General features: G+C 48.5%; 6 protein-coding genes and 1 non-coding gene across 7 annotated transcripts; 4 read left to right on the top strand and 3 right to left on the bottom strand.

Annotated features, from left to right (window-relative positions):
* Positions 1-2,192: 2,192 nt before the first annotated feature.
* Positions 2,193-4,220, top strand: LY79DRAFT_546662 (major facilitator superfamily transporter). The gene is made up of 5 exons (XM_060557249.1): positions 2,193-2,498; positions 2,557-2,601; positions 2,652-2,857; positions 2,919-3,081; positions 3,131-4,220. Exons 1-5 carry the CDS (start codon positions 2,391-2,393, stop codon positions 4,091-4,093), a joined length of 1,485 nt encoding a protein of 494 aa, XP_060416536.1. The 5' UTR covers positions 2,193-2,390; the 3' UTR covers positions 4,094-4,220.
* A 106-nt stretch (positions 4,221-4,326) lies between these two features.
* On the top strand, positions 4,327-4,413 carry LY79DRAFT_t79. Its single transcript has one exon. It is a non-coding gene; the product is annotated as a tRNA-Pro (tRNA).
* Positions 4,414-7,504: 3,091 nt separating this feature from the next.
* LY79DRAFT_577901 (endo-beta-1,6-galactanase) lies at positions 7,505-8,950 on the top strand (the record flags this gene model as incomplete). The annotated part of the gene is made up of 1 exon (XM_060559920.1): positions 7,505-8,950. One exon carries the CDS (start codon positions 7,505-7,507, stop codon positions 8,948-8,950), a length of 1,446 nt encoding a protein of 481 aa, XP_060416535.1.
* Positions 8,951-10,995: 2,045 nt separating this feature from the next.
* On the top strand, positions 10,996-11,764 carry LY79DRAFT_577900 (uncharacterized protein; the record flags this gene model as incomplete). Its single annotated transcript, XM_060559919.1, has 2 exons — positions 10,996-11,167; positions 11,319-11,764. The coding sequence occupies 2 exons, from the start codon at positions 10,996-10,998 to the stop codon at positions 11,762-11,764; spliced, it is 618 nt and encodes a 205-aa protein (XP_060416534.1).
* A 3,953-nt stretch (positions 11,765-15,717) lies between these two features.
* LY79DRAFT_511004 (G-protein coupled receptor) lies at positions 15,718-17,333 on the bottom strand (the record flags this gene model as incomplete). The annotated part of the gene is made up of 3 exons (XM_060554214.1): positions 15,718-16,734; positions 16,797-17,001; positions 17,059-17,333. 3 exons carry the CDS (start codon positions 17,331-17,333, stop codon positions 15,718-15,720), a joined length of 1,497 nt encoding a protein of 498 aa, XP_060416533.1.
* A 691-nt stretch (positions 17,334-18,024) lies between these two features.
* Positions 18,025-19,002, bottom strand: LY79DRAFT_577898 (uncharacterized protein; the record flags this gene model as incomplete). The annotated part of the gene is made up of 2 exons (XM_060559918.1): positions 18,025-18,485; positions 18,876-19,002. The coding sequence occupies 2 exons, from the start codon at positions 19,000-19,002 to the stop codon at positions 18,025-18,027; spliced, it is 588 nt and encodes a 195-aa protein (XP_060416532.1).
* Positions 19,003-19,333: 331 nt separating this feature from the next.
* Positions 19,334-20,483, bottom strand: LY79DRAFT_100727 (uncharacterized protein). Its single transcript, XM_060550621.1, has 2 exons — positions 20,021-20,483; positions 19,334-19,667 (listed from the first exon to the last, which is right to left on the bottom strand). The coding sequence occupies exons 1-2, from the start codon at positions 20,308-20,310 to the stop codon at positions 19,403-19,405; spliced, it is 555 nt and encodes a 184-aa protein (XP_060416531.1). The 5' UTR covers positions 20,311-20,483; the 3' UTR covers positions 19,334-19,402.
* Between the last annotated feature and the right edge of the window lie 462 nt (positions 20,484-20,945).

The raw sequence follows: 20,945 nt of genomic DNA, 5'->3' as shown, positions 1-20,945 counted from the left end.
AGGGTTGAATGTTATATGAGTGTGCTGAGAATTGAGTCAGCGTCTCATCCAACTAAGCCCAAAATGTTAGGTGAGAAACGGCAGACCGCACTGCAGAACGTCGTCAATCCACACGACTGAGGTAGGTGGGAAGTTCTCACGTCAGAAACGCTGCCGCCGAAAGCGCCATGTCGTGCGGTCGGGGATTGGCGGGGACTGTGGGGCTTGTCGCCGACCGAGACCGGCGCTATCCGTCATTAGTCAGCAGGTCTGGGTGAGCCGGGAAGGCCGTCAGACAGCGCCGACGGACAGGCGCCAGCTGGTGCTCTTTTTCCTCTCTCTCTGCCTGTCGTCAGTTCGCTAATATATTGTAACAGCAGAATGCATCCCATTACCGGCATCCCAGTGTCAAGGGGCCGCCGGGTCGCTACAGAAGTATTGGTGCTGTCTGCCATCTCCCGAGAGAGAGTTCCCACCGCCAGTCTGGCTAGCATTCCCGCGGGTCGCCAAGCCAGGGCTTCGGGTCCCGTTACGGCCGGTACGGGCCCAGATGCCTCAGCCAAATCTCGGGGTCCCTGTCGGCTTCTTGCAGCGACTATGTAGGCGTTTGGACGAGTCCTTGACACTAGGCACCAGCTGCGCTCTGGAGATGACCTTTCACCCCGGTCTCCCGGCCAAGCTGGCTGCGGCATCTGGCGCAGGCTTGCTGTGCTGGGAGACGTGAGGATAAAGTCATCACTTTTCTAGTTTGCTAACCAGGATCAACCCCAGCTCATGCAGATGCACAATCCGTTTTGCAACTCCCGACCTGCCACACCGCCCATTGTGTCTTGGCTGCGAGCTTTCAATGTGAATTTCAATGAGAACGGGGACTTGGTTTGATCTCATCCATGTTCAGGCTGATTGCCCTCCTACCAAACCGCCCGGCAGGATGCATTCGTTTGGGTGACCAGTACTCATTCGCGAGACGGACAGCTGCATAGTATCGCGATCGCACACGGTAGTATGGTCTCAACCGAACGATCTGTACCATTGGCTACGTGGCCTCGCTGGGTGCTGCTCTTCCTCGCCTTCCTCCCCGTACCACTGCAACACAGATCTCGAACAACGGCGTCACCACCCCTTGTCCTCACGTGGGCACCACCCGTGTTGGAACTCCGCTAGCCTGTTCTGCATTCAGACCAGCCCTTCTGGTGAATCGCTCCATGGCGGCGGCGGCGGCGGCGACGCATCACCTGGACACTTATGGCCTTGATACTTGTTGGGGTTACTGTTAGTCTGGCAGCAAGCTCTGCCGCCCAAGAGGCGGCTGTCCTGCCCGGCTTAGCCTGCGTTCAACCAAGCGCATATTAAGATGCCTGGCTTGCGGAGCAGTTCTGCTTGTAACTGACAGGCCTAACTTGCACCCGCGGGGCGTTATCGGGGAATAAGGCTCGCAGCGGTATTCCCCAGCCTCCGGCGGCCTTTGGATTTCCCCAGCAATCTTGCCTCAATTACCCACCCCCAGAAAGCCTTCCCGTTGAAAAATAAGATCTGCTAGGCGTCTGTTCTCTTGAGATACCGGACAGGCCAGTATGTTTCCGTCACCCACGCAAAACGCCATTTTGAGTCAAAAGTCCGATCTAACACAGGATTTCAACGTGGATTTCCGCTTAACTACAGTGTGTTCAGCGAGCAATTGGTGTAACCTGGATGTCCCGGGCGTCAGCTACAGAGCTCAAGGTACTCTTGGTGTCCTATCGATTCTCGAACCATGGAAGCCATGCATTGACGGCGCAGTTGTTCAGAGAAAATAATATGATGCAAGAAATTTGCACGCTCATTGGTCTTGAATACTTGTGATGTCATCATCCGGACAAGGTAGACTGCGCAGGCTCCTATTTATTTTGGGCCTTTCGACACCGATACTCTCCTAAGCCCTGCCTGGGACTACAAAGGAACGCAAAGTTGGTTTTCCAAATGCCTGGTTAAGCACAATGACTCCGCAGGATAATGGTTCCTATTGTTTCCAACCCGAACGAATGTCTGTTGATGGCGAGTCCTCAGTTGTTTCGCGCCGATGTGTCCGGTTTGATGAGGCGGCACGTTCCATTGCAGGGTTTCATTGCCGAGTGTATCCCGAAGTCTTATACCGTAGAGGAAGGTTGCTCCCCCGCGCACATGCCACCGTTGCGGGCATGTTCGGTGTTCCTTATATTGACCAATCTCCCGCCGACTTGATCTGGCCTTCGTCATGACCGCGCCATCTTACCTCCGAAACCACGGGTAGATCAAACTCTGGATCACGTCTGGTTCATCCAACAACTGCACCAGCCCTATCCACCCCATTTGTATTTTATTTCATCACTCCTACTATCACTTCTCAAGGAGATCAATAGCAAATTTGTCCAGCAAATCGATAGAGCCTCATAATGATGGACGCCGAAAAGACAAGCGCCTCCCACACGCTAGACCACGGCAGGCAGATTGATGTACCTGACCCGGATAGCCACCTCAGTGAGGAGGAGAGACTAGATGTGGCAAGTACACCATCTATTGCGCTGAGAAGTGTTCACGTTCCTGACATGTCACATATAGGACCGGAAGTTGGTTAGACGGCTTGACTGGATGCTCATTCCATGGGTAAATTACGCCTGTATGCCTTCAGGCAAGTCTCGCTGACGAGTCTGCAGCTTTGCATACTTTACCTATTGGCGTTCCTTGACAGAACAAACATCGGAAATGCAAAAATCGCCGGCCTGAATCACGATCTGGGATTAACTAGCTCCCAGTACAACTCGTCGCTCACCATATTCTTCGTCTCGTACGCCGTGTTCGAGCCGTTGACAAACATTCTCCTCAAGAGGCTTCGCCCATCAATATTCATCCCCATCATCATGTAAGTCCGAGCCGATTCATCAGTCATCCGAAATTGGAGTACTTTGTTTCTAATCCTGTAGGGTTCTCTGGGGCGCATCCATGACCGGCATGGGTTTCGTACATAACTGGAGCGGCCTGATGGCCGCTCGATGGTTCCTCGGTCTCACGGAAGCAGGACTATTCCCAGGCGTCAACTACTACTTGTCATGTTGGTACAAGCGATCCGAGTTTGGTATTCGTGCTGTAAGTCCTAGCAGTTTCGGTCTTCCAAGTCTCCTTCTTACACATGCAGGCGATCTTCTTCTCAGCGGCCGCCATTTCGGGTTCTTTTGGTGGTGCCCTAGCTGCAGCAATAGAACAGATGGCCGGTGTCGGCGGGCGACCCGGTTGGGCTTGGATATTCATACTTGAGGGACTTCTAACAGTGTTGTTCGGGGTTGCATCCTTCTGGATGGTGCACGATTTCCCCGATGAGGCCAAATTCCTCTCCGAAAACGACCGCGCCCGCGTCATTCGCCGGCTCAAGATGGACCAGCAGGCCTCGGCCGACCATGAGGAGTTCAATATGTCCTTCTTCTGGCAAGCTGTGCAAGACTGGAAGATGTGGCTGGGCATGGTCATCTATATGGGCTGTGATATGCCACTATACGCCTTCAGCCTGTTTCTGCCCACCATCGTCAACGAGCTCGGATGGAATACCAGTACTGTACGATCGCAGCTGATGACCGTGCCACCCTACGCTGTGGCAGCCGCTTTCACAGTCCTTGTTGGCTGGGTAGCAGACAGGACCCAACAACGCGGACTGTGCAACATCTTCGTCAGTTTGATTGGTATTGTGGGCTTTGGCATGCTCATAGGCACCGAGAACCCTCAGGTCAAGTACGCTGGTACCTTCCTGGGAGCCCTTGGCATCTACCCCTGCATCAGCAATACAATCACCTGGGTCGCGAATAACGTTGAAGGGGTTTACAAACGAGGCGTGGTCTTGGGTTTCGTCATCGGGTGGGGCAATCTCAACGGTATCGTCAGCTCCAATATCTACTTTCGCGAGCCTCGCTTCTTCGAAGGTCACGGCGTTGTGCTGGCTTACATGTCCATCTTTTTGTGCCTCGGCAGCGTGCTCATGACAACGCTGCTGAGGATAGAGAACGACAAGAGGAGACAGGGAAAGAGAGACCACTGGGCAGATAACAAATCTGAGAAAGAGATTGAGGCACTGGGAGACAAGAGACCTGATTTCTTGTACACCCTGTAGCATCGGTCCGTGGGCGGCCTGGCAACGATTAGGAGGATACGCATGATGCACCCCGCACACGGGGGATGTTAAAGTTCAATCAGAAAATAAACTAATGCGAGTGAATAAGATGTGATGGCTTCTTTGCACGACAAACTAATAAGTGCTGAAGGGTAAGCCTGTATGATCATGATGATTCTACACAACTCGTGAATCGGTCTGGCAAATCAACGAACAGCAATTAGTTGTCTTCAGCCCTGATGGTCTAGCGGTATGATTCTCCCTTAGGGTTGTGAACCCACATCTGGGAGAGGTCCCAGGTTCGATCCCTGGTTAGGGCCCTTCCTTTTGCAATTTCTTGATAGTCTTCTTCCGGCCCACTTGAGGCTGTAATTTTTCCACCTTTGCTTTGCGCCCTTTTTGTCGGCCAATAATCGCGCGTATAAAGAAGAGCCTCTGAGTGGCCATGCCGACCGACTCTCTGTAGAAAACGGCTGCCATTGCAGAATCGTAGGTAGGACATTGTCATCCGGTCGCAAGAGCGCCTTACTATGTAAGCCTCGACGGTTGGGGCACCCTGTTTGAAATCGCCCGTCGGTCACTAACGGATATAACGGCTCTTGAGTCAGTTGAACTGACTCGTGAAACCTTTCCCGAGAACCATTTGTGTGGCCAACATCGCAGTGTGGCCAATTCCGGCTGGACCACAATATTCTGTTGTCACACGACGGATCTTGTTCCCCTCTACGGTACCCGTTGGGGGCGGAGTTGGAGGGAAGTTTGCTGTGATTTGACGAGCGGCGGGGGATGCCAAGGATACTGTGAACCTGACCTAGCTAATTTCCCTGGATAGCGATCCGAGAAGTCTTATGCGAGGGCCACGGTCGGGTTCGAGCGTGCCGTTCGTCCCACCCCTAGATACACAATATGTGTTTTAACCGCCTACGTGCGTATGCGAGCTAGGATGCTGATTTCCCGCCGACTTCTATCCAAACGATGATAAGGATGTTGATCGTGTCACTGCCGAGCAGTGGGCGTAAATATATTATGCTCTAATTAGAGTTGGCATGATCTCTCAAAGTTCCTTTCATCTCAAGAAAGGTCGCGAGCTTTAGACAAGGTACCCATGGTGTTGTATGTTGGGGGCATAAACTAAGGGAAATTGGGGGCATTTTAGTTTCAGTCCATAGTCGCTCACTTTGCGCACAATGACCATTTTATAGACGAATGCTAACCGTCCAAGAGTCTTCAGATCATTTCGAAGCAGTCAGTCTGAGTTTCGAGAGACGGGCGAAAGAATCATGATTCTGTTTAAGCCTAAATCGATGGCGGAAACACAGGAGTACCTGAGGTCTTATGCGACTATATTTCCGGAGTACAAAGCGGACGAGCTTGATATTTTGTGCTGTTATATGGCTGTAGAAGTGTAGCTACAGAGTGATGAATCTGTATGGCATATCATTCCACGGCAAAGTTGAAATGTCTCAAAATACTCGGCCCTAGTTATGTCGCTAACATCTGTAATAGAATTGAAGCGTTTGAGCTAAGGACCAGATTGCATATCCAATGCAACAGACCACGACTCACAGTCTCCATGAAGCTGTAGCTTTCTGTGGGTGACTTACAAGAGGTTTGAATGAAAGTCGGACTTTTGAGATGCATAGATCCGAAGGTGGAGAGTAGTACCGACACATGTGAAATATCAAGCCCTATAAAGCCGCTACCCTGAGAGCTGTCATATAGGAATGTATATTCTTCATACAACATTCGAGCATCAAACAGATATGTATGGGAATGAGTGGACTCAATCTCAGAAGATGCTGCATGATCTGAAATATCAACGAAAACCCAGAACCGAACATCGCTTCTTACAGCACCATATCGATGTTTTGCTTACTCATTGTCATGAACTCGGTGACACAATACCTTAAAAGAGGTGCACGATATTCTCTACGCATTCGCCATAGATAGGAAATAACTGATTAGGTTTCTCTGATTCATTGTCATTGCACAGCACCTCTTTATTGGTTGGTGGTAATTTTCCTGCAGTGGATGTTCAAGTCCACCAGAGACTTGTTTGAACTATGCGATTAGACCAGTATAATGTGTGCATGCCTTGATGTCGACTCGCGCTACCTCGATGTACCTACATGAATCGTGTCACTGTCTCAACTCTCCCTTCCCCCACATGCTCGAGACAGGAGGAATTATGCCCAGCACGCCAAGCCATTCGATTTTATGAATCATTCTCAAGCATTGATTGGTCTCTGATTGCATATCCAGGACACTGAGGTCTCAGTGAAGATTGGCGGCTATTTTGGACGCAGCGCCAACCTGAGCAGGCAGAAAAGAGGTTCATTGTTTTGACAAGAACTATGGATGTCATGAGCCTAGTACATATATACCTGTCATTTTTCTATGATAGAGATACAGTTGATGTAACATTGAGCATTATAGATCCTGTGTAAACATAATTTTAACGAAGGCCACTTGATGGCTCCCAAATTACTGCTGCTGGGTATGCCAGAGCATGATTACCTAGGCTTTATCGAGAGGTATCTAATGAGAAGGTTAATTATAGTTATATTGAATCTAGGCTGTTCTTGGTGTAAATCTTGGGAATGTGTCACGAGATGATCTTATCTGATATAATACACTATTAAATTCTGCACATGATGAACAGGATCGTGTTGGCGACAGTAGTCATTGCTTTTCCTGCCGTCTTGGAAATATATAGACTCTTTGTGGTTGATTAGCTCACACATACGATATGATTGATTCTTTTAAGGCCTTGGCTAGCTTGGGGTCTTGGCTAATTTGAGGCTTAGACTGGTTTGAGGCATTTTGGCTCAAGGTTCAATCTATCGTCATCTACAAAAGCCTTACTGTTGGGCACGTGTTTTCTGCAATATGAAACCCAAAAACCCCTGCAACTGACCTGCCCCCCCTTGATTCACCCATTAGATACGCAGCCCCCTGTTATAGTCACTATTTCTGTAACGGCTAGGAGACTGTAGGTTTCAAAATACCGGCCTCGATAGTGAGTGTTATCTCTAGAGGTGTCTGGCTCAAATACCCAGGTTGACGTTCTGAAAAACGAGAGGGCATGATTATACCACAATATTAATAAATTAACGGCTTGATTAATAGTGGCTCACGTGGTTCTTGCAACATCTGTCTACCTTGTGCCACGGCTGGCGCACAAGGCCAGGGAGAATGACCCTTGCACCGACATCAATCGCGCTAACCTGCGACCCGGCCTGGTTCATCTATCAATCAAAAGATATTAGTAGTGATACTTGTTCCCAAGTTCTGATTATCGAAACTCGGGAAGTTCATGTTTCTCAGACTTTCGTTCATTACAGTCATTCGTTTCCATCATTCGTTTCCATCATTCGTTTCGATCATTCGTTTTTTTTTTTTCCCTTCATAATGCAGTCTAAAGCTTTGTCTGCCGTAGCTCTTAGTCTTGCACTTATCCCCTTTGTCGCAGCCGACGCAACAATCATCATCAACGCCAATTCTAACAACGGTGTATGGGAAGGCTGGGGGACCTCTCTTGCGTGGTGGGCACAAGCTTTTGGAGACCGCGATGACCTCGCCGACATCTTCTTTACCACCAATACCGTCAACTTCAACAGCGTGGATCTCCCAGGTCTCGGCTTCAACATTGTCCGCTACAACGCTGGTGGTTGTAGCACAACGCAGGTGGGCAGTGAAGGCATGGTACCTTCCTGGAGAATAAAGCCCTCGAGGCAAGTCACTGGTTATTGGGTCGATTGGTTCAGCAGCGACCCGGCTTCAAGCAGCTGGAACTGGAATAACGACTTAAAACAACGTACCATGATGCAGAAGGCCCATGACCGCGGCGCTAATAAATTCGAGCTCTTCTCTAACTCACCCATGTGGTGGATGCTCTACAACCACAACCCGTCCGGATCCGACGAAAGCGACGAAAATATCCAATCATGGAACGTTGCAACGCACGCTGTGTACTTGGCAACTATTGCTCGATATGCAAAAGATAACTGGAACATTACTTTTGAGTCAGTTGAGCCGTTTAATGAGCCTTCGGCAGACTGGTGGAAGGCAGATGGCACGCAGGAGGGTTGCCATATCAGCTGGGAGACGCAAAACAGTATGATTGGCTCCCTACGATCACAGCTTAACGACCGTGGACTGCAAGCCACTTTTATCTCTACATCAGACGAGAACACCTACGATCAGGCTGTCAAGACCCTTGAGGGGCTGAGTGGTGATGCACTTGCGCAGACTGGGGGGATTAACGTTCATGGATACCAGTATGGCGATGGCGATCGGAGCGGGGTCCTCAAGATCGCCGTAGATCGCGCTTTACGGTTATGGAACAGCGAGTACGCCGAGAGCGACAGCACAGGCGAGGCCCTCGCTAGCAACCTCATCCTCGACTTCCGGTGGCTGAGGCCAACAGGCTGGGTGTACTGGCAGGTCCTTGATGGTGGAGGCTGGGGTGTTATCGAGGCTGACAATGATGAGGGCACGATGGGAGGCGCAAATCAGAAATACTTTGTGCTGGCGCAGTTTGCGCGCCATATTCGCCAAGGCATGCTGATTCTGGATGGTGGCGCTGATAACGTTGTTGCAGCATACGACAGTGCTAATTCGAAGCTGGTGATTGTTGCAGTCAACTGGGGCGGTTCGCAGAACCTTGAGTTTGACTTAAGCCAATTCACTCAGGCCTCAACAGATGGTGCTGTAGTCACGCGTTGGAGAACAATGATTGGGTCGGGAGACCGGTATATACAGTCTTCTGAGGTGAAGATGGTTGGAACCAAGTTTTCAGCGCCCTTTGAACAGAACATGGTACAGACTTTTGAAGTCGGCAATGTTAAGATATAGTGTATACGGGATCACCCCCCGCTTGGCAGCTAGATATTCGTCAAGTACTTGGTAATTAGATTTGATTCTCGCCAAGCATTTGGGCTGATTTGACTTTGGACTTATCGAAACCCATCAAAGTTGGCAGGGCGCTGTGCCGGTCGTTCTGTTTCTAGAGCAAGCCCAAATGATGGACACGCATGCAGAAAGTATAACTTACGGGGTCTTCTCAGGCCGGAAACGTAAAACATAACGTTATGAACACGGAATCGGACCTGTGGCATTAGCGATGGGAGGGTACGTGCTCGAGCTGTTCAACCCGGGTGATATAGGACGCCTCGGTGTTGGTGTTACAACGAGTCACAAGAAATCACTGAGTGTTGTAAGAATATGGTAGCCCAGTGTTTAAGCCGACCCTTGCTTTTTGGCGAACACATAATCCAACCACTGTATCGAGTTGAGCAAGACAGAGGAGCTCTCCATTGACTTTTCCCATTAGTCACTTCGGCTTTGGTAATAAAGCGTCCGCTAATCACACGTTGACCTGGTAAGAAAATCCGGGATGAAAAGATATTAGCCAGCTTCAAGCCCAGCAACAGCCACAAGCATTGCAGCAGCCAACTGCATAATTTTGGGTACTTCTGGATGAGCAAAGATCTAACTGATGTACGATGACCAGAAAAGGCGCTAATTTTTGTGGTTATACCCACCCTGATTGGTGGGCTGATTCTTAAGCCTGCACACCGACCATGCCACATGAGACAGCGTAGGTTTCTGACAAACACGAATATGTATGACTACAAATTGTCTCCAGGTTCCATGGCTAAAAGGTCCAGCGCAACCCATGACCATCGCAACTCATAATGGGTAAAGATATAGGCTGAGGGACAAGGTGATAGCTTCGCCGTTGTGTGGATTTAGAACTGTACTTGCGACTTCGCAGCCGAGGCTACAGAGTGGAACCACACCAATAATCGACGGACGTCAGAGGTTGAATGGAGAGATGGCAATATTATCTTCCTTGTCTTGTTCAGATTGTAGCATTGAGAAAGTTTCATTCGACCTGAGCCTAGCTTTAACTTCAAGTTTACAGGAGTAATACGAGGTGAGAAACGAGAAATTGAAGACTCCTTAAGCCCTCTGTCATGAGTTGTGAGAGCTGACTTGCACAAGTGATTCACCAAGCCAATCGGTTAAAGTCGTATACCCGCAACTCTCAACGTCTCAGGCGGCAGGCTTCGGCACTGGCGGGTTTTGTCCGCGGCCATAATAATTGGTGGTCTAAGCTTCAAACAGATGCAGTCTCCCATGGAAATATTCGGAGAAATCGGGGCTGTGCTGGAAAACTCGGCATAGAGCTGCCTTCCGGCGGCAAGGGCAGACAATCCAGTGTTTAGACTACTGGTCACGGACCTAAGATGATGTTTACAGTACTGAAATCAAATAAAATATCTGGGATGTTGCTTTCATGTCCAGGCAGGCTCATTACTCATCCGATTTCTTGCAACGCGGGTCTCTCGGGAGCGATTCCGTCCCCGAGCTAACGTGCGTGCATACTCTATGAGAGAAGGGATGGCAGTCTAACATGGGACCAGATGAACACCGCTGTTCTTCTGACTTGAACCAAGCTCCTACTTTTGTGGAATTCCGCACATTGTCTCTATTTTCCCACGGAGGTTAGGAACGCCATTTTGCCCATCCTTGCGGCTATCGGTATCGCCGCCTGGCAGCTTGAGTACTCAGAGGAGTAAGGACTCAGAAACCATTACCCCCTTTTCCTAATACACTTGGGTCAAGTAATTTGAGTAGTACCCTCATCAAGGGGATTGCCTTTTTATAAATAAAATGAAATCCCATCAGACATTCGGCCTCAGAGCCAGAAGCCACACAAATGAGAACCAAACTTCTTGATTGAATTAGGCACGTTGTTTTCATTCACCTTCACGGAAAGTCCTTGCTTGAATCAAAATAAATCGTCTCATTTTCATTTTCTTTTGTTGACCCTTCATCCTGCCACCGAGAACCATATTTACAACCTCCAGCCTGACTATATTTACTCCGGCATTATGAAGGCAGTCTCAGTTTTTCTCTTTGCCAGCCTTGCTGCTGCAGCTGTCATTGAATCTGGCCTGCTTGCTTCCAGGGACAATTTTGCACGACATCTTGGGTCTATTACAGACAGCTCTATGATTGTTGAAAGAGATAACGATGATTCTGCTTTTGAAGACTTTTCCCTCAGTGAGAGAGACGAGATAGACGACCTTGTCGCAAGGAACGCTGGGGCTATAAGATCACTTAGGGAATCCGTGCTGCTTCAAGCTAGAGATGAGACAGTTGGTATGGACTCTAAGATGTTTAGAGTACACTGGATTTTGACCTGCTAACCCAGCCGCAGGAGGAGGAGAAAACGACGACAGTGGAAAGGCTTCTGATGGCAAGAAGAACAACGGCGGCAAAGCGGATGGAAAGGCCACCGATGGGAAGAAGAATAACGGCAAAGCGGATGGAAAAGCCACTGATGGAAAGAAGAACAACGGCAAAGCAGATGGAAAGGCCACCGATGGGAAGAAGAACAACGGCAAAGCGGATGGAAAGGCCACCGATGGAAAGAAGAACAACGGTAAAGCAGATGGAAAAGCCACTGATGGAAAGAAGAACAACGGCGGCAAAGCGGATGGAAAGGCCACCGATGGTAAGAAGAAGAACAACGGAGCTGCAGCCGACGATGGGAAATCAAAGAAAAACGACGGCAAGAAGGGGAAGAAGGATGGCGAGAGTGGCAAGAAGGACAATTCGTCTTCTGGCGCTGGTGCCGCAGCTGCTGGGGCGGCTTGAACAACGATTTTCCTACGCCCCTGAGGATAAGGGAGCTGAAGTGTGTACACACCAAAGTGCGTAGCCAAGGTTCCCTGTTTGAGAGACTTGATATAGATTGAATGAATTTACCGGCACATTGCGACCCAGTTATGAGATTGGAATATCAAAACTCAGACCGTGATTGGCTATGAATACGAATGGCATGGCTTGCTCTAATGGTCGGACGGGTGGCCGCAGAAGAAGATGCGAGGGATGCATGGTAAGTATGAGATATCTTCGTGATAATTGCCTCTGTAATAAGCCAAGCATTTCACTGAAAAGCCGCTAGCAATCATTGATAGGAAAAGAAAAAAGAAAACCGCTACACCTAATCGCAGTTGTGGGACCTCGCGGCTCGCGACCCGCAGCTTCGAATCCGAGAGCCCCCGTATAGCTAGGCTGGCAGGGCCCGTCGTTCGTTTTCCCAAGTTCCTGCAGATGCCAAGCAATATAATGAGGCGGCCTTCACACTAAAATGGTCTCTATATCCTAGAAAACCTTTAGCGGCCTGGCTACTTTCTTATCTTACACCAGTTACACATACCTGCAGTGAGGCCAGAAGCTGCCATCCCAACCCCTCAGCCTTGGTTGGTTCCTCAACATACTTACCAAACTCTTAATAGACTAGTTGACTGTGACAGTACAGTAAGACAGGTGTTAACTTGGTATTCTAAATTGACGCTGGGTTATAGGCGGGTGAAGCGGGATATGCCCTGCCATGGGATGATAAATGCCTAGGACCCTGACATAAGCTGGACGAATAGTGTTTGGAGAACTTTACTCAATGCCATCAACTTACTCTCTTGAGATCATAATACACACAAGAAAAAGATGCGGTACTTTTCTCGTAATCTTTCCTGTAGCCTCTTCTACCAGGAAGAGGGGGATTCGGGGACCCCAAATCTACGCACACCGTCCTACTGATCACAAGACTGTCTTGTGAAACAAACGCCTGGATCTTGCAGATCCTGTTTATCTTCGAAGATTAGTCTACTTCAGCTAACAGATTTGCGACCAGTTCAGGGAGGCGTTTTCCAACGGGACCGCGTGACACTACTCTGGCTAGCTCTGGAAATAGTGAATACCCCGCGGAGCAAGGGTACAATCCTTGGACCCCTTGTCCGCAAGGTTGTCAATTTAAGGAAAGCATTCGACCTCTTAGTTCGTTACGAGTGAGAGAAACCAACGTTGACTAAGACCCCATTAGAAGAGGTTATGGAACTGCTGCGAGTCGGCGCCAAGCTAGGCAAAAATCTCGGTGCAACGGTCAACTTCCTTTGTTTCCCCAGTGTTTCCACCGGTAATCGACAAGAGCGAGCGGTATTCAATGGGCTTTTCATTCTATCCGTCAAGGCATCAGTAAGTATTGCCAGGATCTACTACCGTGCTCTCAGAACCTACCTTATCGAGCGAATCATAGAACTTCTCAGCTGGACCAGAGAGGCTGATACGAAGGTCGACGGAGTGATCGAGCAGCTATCATCCAGGTCTAATGGCATCACAGTCATTGGAAACATTATTGAAGACATCATTGATAACATACAAATTGTTCTCGATTGGAGTGTAGAAAACAGACTATGGCGGACGGCACGGCTTCACGCACCATGATGGTGTTTTGGCCAATGGCAATGACTCGGTCGTCCATCTTCACAGGTCCTCAAAATGGAAGGCCACTTGCAGAGACGATGATCGAGCCGAGTTACAACGATGGTTTCGGGCTCGGGTTGCAGGTAAGGCAAAGCACCCACTTTTCGACCACCCCTGCATTTCGACTACCTAAAAATGCCGCCTAGCCACTCTATTAACTACTATACCTAATTTTCTAACTATTACAATAATTTCTATTCTTTATTAATCTATATTATTTTTTTAGGATCCCTTTTTTATTATATAATAAAGTAGTATACTAAAAATAAGGTTATTCTAGCACTTAAGGATATTAAAAATAGCCTATCTACTTAGGCTACTGCTAGCTAATAGGGTATACTATAATTAACACTTCTAAGCTATAGAAAAGGCCACTAACGACAGCAAGATATATTTAAAGACCTTTAGAGGCTCTCTATAAGCTAGGAGGCTAGCCTAGCTACTTAGGTAACTGCCTAGGTAGACCTTAGGCTACTACTAACCTATTAATAACTAAAGGACTTTACCTATTATATCCTCTAAGCTATAGGGAATACTTAGCCTCTAGGTAAAAGGTAAGTAAATAGCTTTATTTAAAAGAACCTATCTATTAAGGTCTAAAGAAGTTAATTTATTAATTTAAAGTGTATTAATAAAGTATTTACTAAGGTTATTAAGGACTAGTTTAAATATTTTATTATACCTTATATTATTATTATTAAACTAGCTAATAAATATAATATAGATAAGACTAGTATCCTTAAAGGTAAAGAAGATAATAGGCTAATATTAAGTAAAGCTATAATAAAGGTAGTAAGGAAAAAGTAGCCTAGATTATAAGCCTAGGTATTTATTATTAAGTATATATTTACTAAAGGTATTCTTATTTATCCCTTAGTTATATATAAAGGTAAAAGTATTTAATAATAGTAATTCCCTTTAGATCTAGGCCTATATAATAGGTAGTAATTTATAGTAATAAATAATAAATAAACTACTAATACTACTACTATTAAATAGCTAAAAAAAGTCTTTTTACTATAGACTAAGCCTTTTTAACCTAATTAGGCTAGACTACTTATTCTAGATAAATATAAAAGCTATATAATAATAGACTTTATATAGTTATACTATATAAATAATATTTATTTTTTATTTTTATTACTATATACTTCTTATATCTTTTAGCCTTTTAACTAAGTAGTCTTTAGTCTTATTAAGGTAGCTTATTAAAAAAAGCTTAAATACCTTATATAGTAAAATAATTTAACTATTATTAGTAAAAAAAACTTTATATTATATTATTAGAAGGCTTACTAGGCTAAATTAACTACTAGTAATATTAAAAGTAGCTAAAAATACACTAGGTTATAGCTTATTACCTTTATAAAGCCTCTAATAAGCTTTTATTTATTACTAGATAAGCTAGCCTTATTAATACTACTTAATAAGGGCATAGATAGTGCTTATAATAGTAAAAGTACCTAGGATATAGAGGATTAGCTATCTACTTTATTAGTAGTTAGGTAGTTAACGCCTAGAAAGAGGAGAAAGCTAGATGCCTAGCTATAACTGTTTAGCTAGCTAGATTAAACTATTACTATATAACGCTAGCTCTTTAGAAAGGTAAAAAAAGGCTTCTAAGAGTAGGCCTTAAAGTTAGCTACTGCTAAGCACTAGATATAGCTCCTCTAAGCCTAAGTTACTAATAGTAACCTAAAGAAGAGGAAGGCTATTGCCCTAGATCTAAACATAAAGTTTATAATAATTAAAGAGGTACAGTAAGCCTAGATTAAGGCTAGCAATATTAAAAGTACGCTAGATAAATCTGGCGCATTAGATATACCTAGTGAGGCCAAAAGCTGTATTATTGTGGCATTAAGAGGTCATAGATAGTTAATTGAATAAAGTGGTGGTGGTTGTGATGGCTTCATTTTTGGGTGGTCGAAATGCAGGGGTGGTCGAAAAGTGGGTGCTTTGCCTTAGCGATTATGTGGGCTTGAATGCATGCAGCGGCACTCGAAATCGATGCTTTATTTTAGTTATTAATTTGCGAATAAGAGATGGGTGGATGTATGCGAGTTACGCCGCACATCCGGATAATATACAACCTCCAAGATTCCCCATCAAAACATATGAACATGGCAGTTTTCCTTGCCAAAGATCTTTGTACTTAGCTTTTGCCGACTCCAGCTAGTAGTCGATCAAATACCCTGGACCATTCTGGCACAAGCAGAACACGCCTCTTACAAAACGTCGTTCCCCGAAATCGCAGCCTTGCGAAGTATAGACAAGCAGCTGGACGATCATATGCTAAACGATCCTCGCATCGCTCGTACATTGCCACCGCCTGAGTGGGATGTCAGCTCAAGATCACTCTGGTCGCTGCCGAGTGCCTTTGTGTGCCCGTAACGGCCATACCTGAAGCGGTCTTGTTGATCGCCTCGGGACACATCGGTTCTGACGGCGCCATGCAAGCCTTCTTCACCGTAGCTGCCAAGCCGGACCCGGGAGCGGCCGCGCATGTCCTTCCACTCTTGTTTGAAAACCGTCCAACTGGTCATGAAAAAGATAACGGCGTTCCAGACTCCTTGTAACGGCAAGACCGTGGCGCTGGCGACGTTCATACCAAAGTTGGACTCGTCGCGGTTGACCATGTTATATATTCGATTGATGGAGCTTGGCGTCCAAGTCACTAGTACGGAAATGGTGAAGATGAAGCTGGTTCGAAGATATGCAAGCTTCACCGGATCCAGGCGCTCCAGCCTACTGGAGAACTTCGCTGAAACGGCCCCGATCTTTTGGAAGATGGAACGTTGTGCCTTTGGCGGAGGAGGGTTGGATGTACAAGTGGTTTCGAAGCGTGGACTCGGTGGGCCATCATCTTCGCTCGTTCGCCATGATTGCTGGTGTCGGGGCTGCTCGTCTGCTGCTCCTTTCACGATGGCCGTGGGGGGCAAGTAGGCAGTCCACGGTCTTGGGGTCATTGTGGTTATCTCCACCTCCGTTACGGCGGTACCATAAAACTCGGTGCGGCTTGCGAGGTTCTGATGGGTGTCAACGAGGGGACAGTCATCACGGGTGCCTTGGCGCGATAGGTCGGATACCTTTTCAGCAGAATCGCGCTCGCCCGAGCGATTCGTACCTCTGGTACCACGCTCGGCGTTGCTGAATGTGAGATTGTGAAGTTGATTGCGATGATGAAAAACGTGGTAGCCGACGGCGAAGTAAATGACACAGGAGCCGATAGAGCAAAACCAAATGGGTATATAGTATGTGAATATACGGAGATCTGCCCATCTCCTGTTTATCCAGCACCACAACTAGACCAAGTTAGTACTTGTCCCCAAAGCGACTTGTCGGTATCAAGCTGAAGTTTACGTACTGTCGCGTCGCCATAGATATAGTCAGTCGGGGAGTTGGGGCGGAGGAAGAGACAAATCAGAGCGGGAATCAGTGGGAAGCCAAAGCAGACAACACAGTAGACCCAGAGATAACGACGAAAGGAGGAGGGGCTAGCGCCGGCGAAGAAGACGAGGTAGACGTTAACGGCCATGGCGAAAGACCACCATGGATCGGACTGCATGAACCTGTCGAGAATAGTCGTCAGCGGGGGTATAGAAGGATACAGAAACGGGGAAAAGCACATTTCAAGCAAGAATGCTTGGGTCTGGCACAAAGCAGACTGGGGCCCTAGGTCAAGTCCATCATAACCGATGGCGCAGGCCACGCTCGCGCCGACGTTGGCGATAGAGGCGAAGACAATAAACAGGTTCGGTACGCTTCGAATGCGCTTGAACTTCCAGTAGGTCAAGAAGATCAAGGTCACGCCAATCAGTGACAACGTAGCCCCGACTCGTTCAAGACCGGACACAACTTTGATCTCGTACTGGCTAAGAACCGTGGCATTAACCGTGGCCATGGCTTGGAATCAGACCTGTCGAGCCAAGGTGATTTAGAAAATATAGTGATGAGCAGAATATGGGTATAAAAACTCGACAAAAGTGCGCTGTAAAAGAAGGTCAGGGCTATTCATTCTGGCGTGTTGTGCAATGAAGGGCAGGATGTGTGGGAAGAAGTAATAACAATCACCCACCTCGGTATCCCGGAATCTGGAATACAGGCCGGAAAGCACCAAGACTCGACCAAGCCAGTGTATATCAAGTAGGCCCGAAAGGAGAGTCGTAGAGGCCCGTTGGGTCTGGCGGTGGTCGTGACACAAACAGCCAATGTGGTACAAACGAGGTCTAGATACTTTTTCGAGCTGGAGTGACGAAAAAAGAAGCAAAGCCTCAAAAGATAGCTGCTGGGAGGCTCGGGGCAGGCTTCTAAGGCTCAAAGCCCAGATCAGAATGGCATGTGGCTAAGCGGCAAGTTTGTACGACAAGCCGCTGGCCTCTGTAATGTGGGAGAGACCGGGTGTTGGAGGACGTGTCGATGATGGAGGCGTATGCGAGAGAAGGTGAAGAAAGGGAGGCAGGAACAAATGGCAGATAAGGCCGTGTATTAATCGCAGGTAGCCCAAGCTGATAGCCATAGAATGCCGAGAAGCTGCATGACAGAGAAGGCTGTCGTCGGGACGAGGGAGGAGACACTGCGAAGCATGGAGGAGGTTACACGGACGAGAACGGTCGAAGTGGAGGCTGCATGGACAAAAAGCGCGAGCTGTCGATGGCGACTGGGGTCCGGATGGAGGCGATGTTCCTGCGAGGCGCCACGGGATTTCGACCAGGGGGTAGAGGAGGTGTATAGTCGACAAAGGTGTACACTGGACGGAAAAGAGGCGTTGCAGATTGAAAAGAGGCAGGAAGTCGGAAGTTGGCAGGGCTCTCCGGCTCGAGCCAGGCAGCGGAAGGCGCCAACTCAACAACGCCCTTTTCTTGATTAGTACCAGCAGCAATACAGAGAGAGTGTGGCTTACTGGGCGATACCGATACTGAAGGAAGACTCGACGATCTGTTGGGTGCGTCGAGGTCCCAGGACAAGAAGTTTGTCCAGAAGGGGGGGCGGAGAATGGACCCAGACGATCGAGAAAAGATTGATGAAGGCAGGGACAAGTTCCAGAGGTAAATTTCTATGAGATGAAGTCAAAACAGAGCACTGTGGAGAAGATGGCTCGGAGGAGAAGGCACGGTAGAGAGAGAGGTGGAATGGGGGGAGGAAGCGGAAGTGGAGAAGCAGGAGGGAAGGAGGAAACTGACCCAATCCACCCAGATATGCTTGGCAAGTACGGCAACGGTCTATGTGATTTTTTTTTCCCTCGTGAGAGAACCCAAATAAGGCATGGCAAGCCAGATCACAGCTTGGCAAGACAGGGCAAGTGACCGGGTCCCAAGTCAAACCGATGGGCAAGGCGTTGGTTGTCAGACGTCTCCATTGAGGGGAGGAGTACGTGGGATATGGGAAAATGCAGGGTGCCTACCTATGTACCTAGAAGTGCGAGAATAGCATACCTATATGGTACCTGGGTAGGTACGAAGCTTATGGGAATGACGAGTCGGCATGGGGACGTACGTGGCGGGCACACAAGATGTATTGTAGGTAGGTTGGCAATACCTCGAGCACAGTGAGGCAATCAAAGGCCAAGCCATGTATGGCCTCCACCCTCCCCGCGATCATGACTGCCAAACCGTACCGGGAAACGAGCAGATGGAGAGGGCACAGTCACCAATCAGGCCTGACGGTTGGGCAGTCGTGAATTTGCGCCACACACCTCGATGCAGATCGATGCGATTCTCTTCTCTGCAGGGCAGGGCTGGGCGTTGTGGTATCCGGCTAGACATGATCAGCCCAAACAAAGGAACCCTGGTCGAGGGAGGCGGGCGGATATTGCTTTCACGGGATGTCGGCTGAGATGCAACGAGGATGAAGAGGATGAACGTTACCGGGCGAGAAGATGGTAAGGAGTTACAGTTAGAGGGAGTTCCGACTTCTCGGTAACGTAACTACCTACCTAGGTAGTTAGATCAACAAAGGAGACAGAAACTGATCTCATGGACAAGCGGCTTGGCTTGAAGAGGACAAGTAGATGGATGCCTCTCCTGCGTGCAGGAGATGGCGTGTCTTACTCATCCGACCCAACGTCGTGCCGGATGTCAAGCCTACTTCCAGGCAACAATCTGATTCTACGTTGGATATGGTTTTCCGAAAACATTGGCTGCAATTGCCCACCTGGACCTCGACCCAACTGATCCTCGCTCGGTCTATCGAGTAGACAGACGCAGTCTGGAGCAGACCGACCGACCAACTCTGTCCCCTACCCAGTGTAAGTATATACTTCTGCATACAGACAGATACCTAGGCAGGTAGGTGATAGTCAGCAACCAAGTGTTGGGGAGGGAACGAAAAGCTGGTGATTAGGTAGGCAGGTAGGTAGGTAGGTAGGGAGCCAAACAGGGAGGGATGCAAAGGAAATGAGGGGGGGAAGGAACGTCGTACAGATGTAATATTCTCGGAAGGCGTGTTTGCCTGCCCGTACCTTCTGCTTCGCAAGTTCCCTCTGTACCCCACGCGCCGCCTTCCCCATCGGATACCAGACGTGCAGGAAATATGTAATAACCTATGTAGGTGGGCAGGTACTTACCTAACCTTAGGTACCTAGGTACCTACCTCGCATGCCTCATGCTTCGACCGATCTGCCTTGCTGCCGTTGCTTCTCCACATCTCTTCTCCCTCGGAACATCAACCGTCAAAAACTCCTCAGTCCAATGTCGAGGCAAAGTCGGACACGAACGACAGGAAGTCGATTGCCCTGCCCTGTGAGGTGGCGGTGGTGATGTGATAGGCCCCCTGCAGATGGCTGCCTCTGACCGCCAATCCTTAAGGCCGATACATCGAAGCCGCCTGCATTCACTTGCCAATCTGACTGGCTGCCACATCATCAACTCGTCGTCCGTCATTCGCAGTGCTCACTTCCCATAGGCATCCGCCCAAGCAGTCCGCCGTCTTTTCGGTCGAATCATGGACGTGCTCCAATGCAGCCCGGAGGCGTCGACGAACACGGTACTTTTTTGTGACGTAGTTTGCTGGTTTCCCTATCCCCAAGGCACTACCGGTTTGCCGGGAGCCTTGCGAGCGTCTTCGGTCGGCGGTTTGTCTCTGACATGGATGTAGAGATTTTTGTCGACGAGCTGCAGAGGATGGCCCCCTTCCCCCCGACAGGAGCTGTTTTGTGCCCTATTTGATTCGCGGATAAAAGGGTGACTGAGCTGACGGCAGCAAACGACAGCGCCATGCATCTCGCACTCTAGTTGGACGCGAAGGTGTGAGACGCGCTGTTTGCTCCCGTCGCTGCGCCGTTGGCACTAACCCTCCTCTCCATCTCATCTGCAGTCCAATGGCTGCCGGCGTCGATAGAAATCAGCATGTTTGTGACCCGACTTTCGCATGTCGCATCGCCGTAGTCCATGCTGCCAGTCTCTGATGGGCATTCGAGTGCCTGTTGTCCAACATACCTAGTTCATCTCAATTACTGCATGCAGGCTCTCCTGATTATCCTGGCCCCAGCTGCGGCACAGACAAACAGACAATGCAG

The sequence above is a fragment of the Colletotrichum navitas genome (assembly GCF_030913465.1).
Source record: "Colletotrichum navitas strain CBS 125086 chromosome Unknown LY79scaffold_15, whole genome shotgun sequence".
Classification (NCBI taxonomy): domain Eukaryota; kingdom Fungi; phylum Ascomycota; class Sordariomycetes; order Glomerellales; family Glomerellaceae; genus Colletotrichum; species Colletotrichum navitas.
This window is presented reverse-complemented; position numbering and strand designations above follow the sequence as displayed.

Bases quoted from the DNA above. Each gene is read 5' to 3' on its own strand.
- LY79DRAFT_546662 (XM_060557249.1), top strand. From the start codon at position 2,391: ATGATGGACGCCGAAAAGACAAGCGCCTCCCACACGCTAGACCACGGC. The intron at 2,602-2,651 runs GTAAATTACGCC...ACGAGTCTGCAG, and splicing joins ACTGGATGCTCATTCCATGG to CTTTGCATACTTTACCTATT. The intron at 3,082-3,130 runs GTAAGTCCTAGC...TTACACATGCAG, and splicing joins CCGAGTTTGGTATTCGTGCT to GCGATCTTCTTCTCAGCGGC.
- LY79DRAFT_100727 (XM_060550621.1), bottom strand. From the start codon at position 20,310: ATGACGGACGACGAGTTGATGATGTGGCAGCCAGTCAGATTGGCAAGT. The intron at 19,668-20,020 runs GTAGGTACCTAG...TACACTGGGTAG, and splicing joins CGAAGCATGAGGCATGCGAG to GGGACAGAGTTGGTCGGTCG.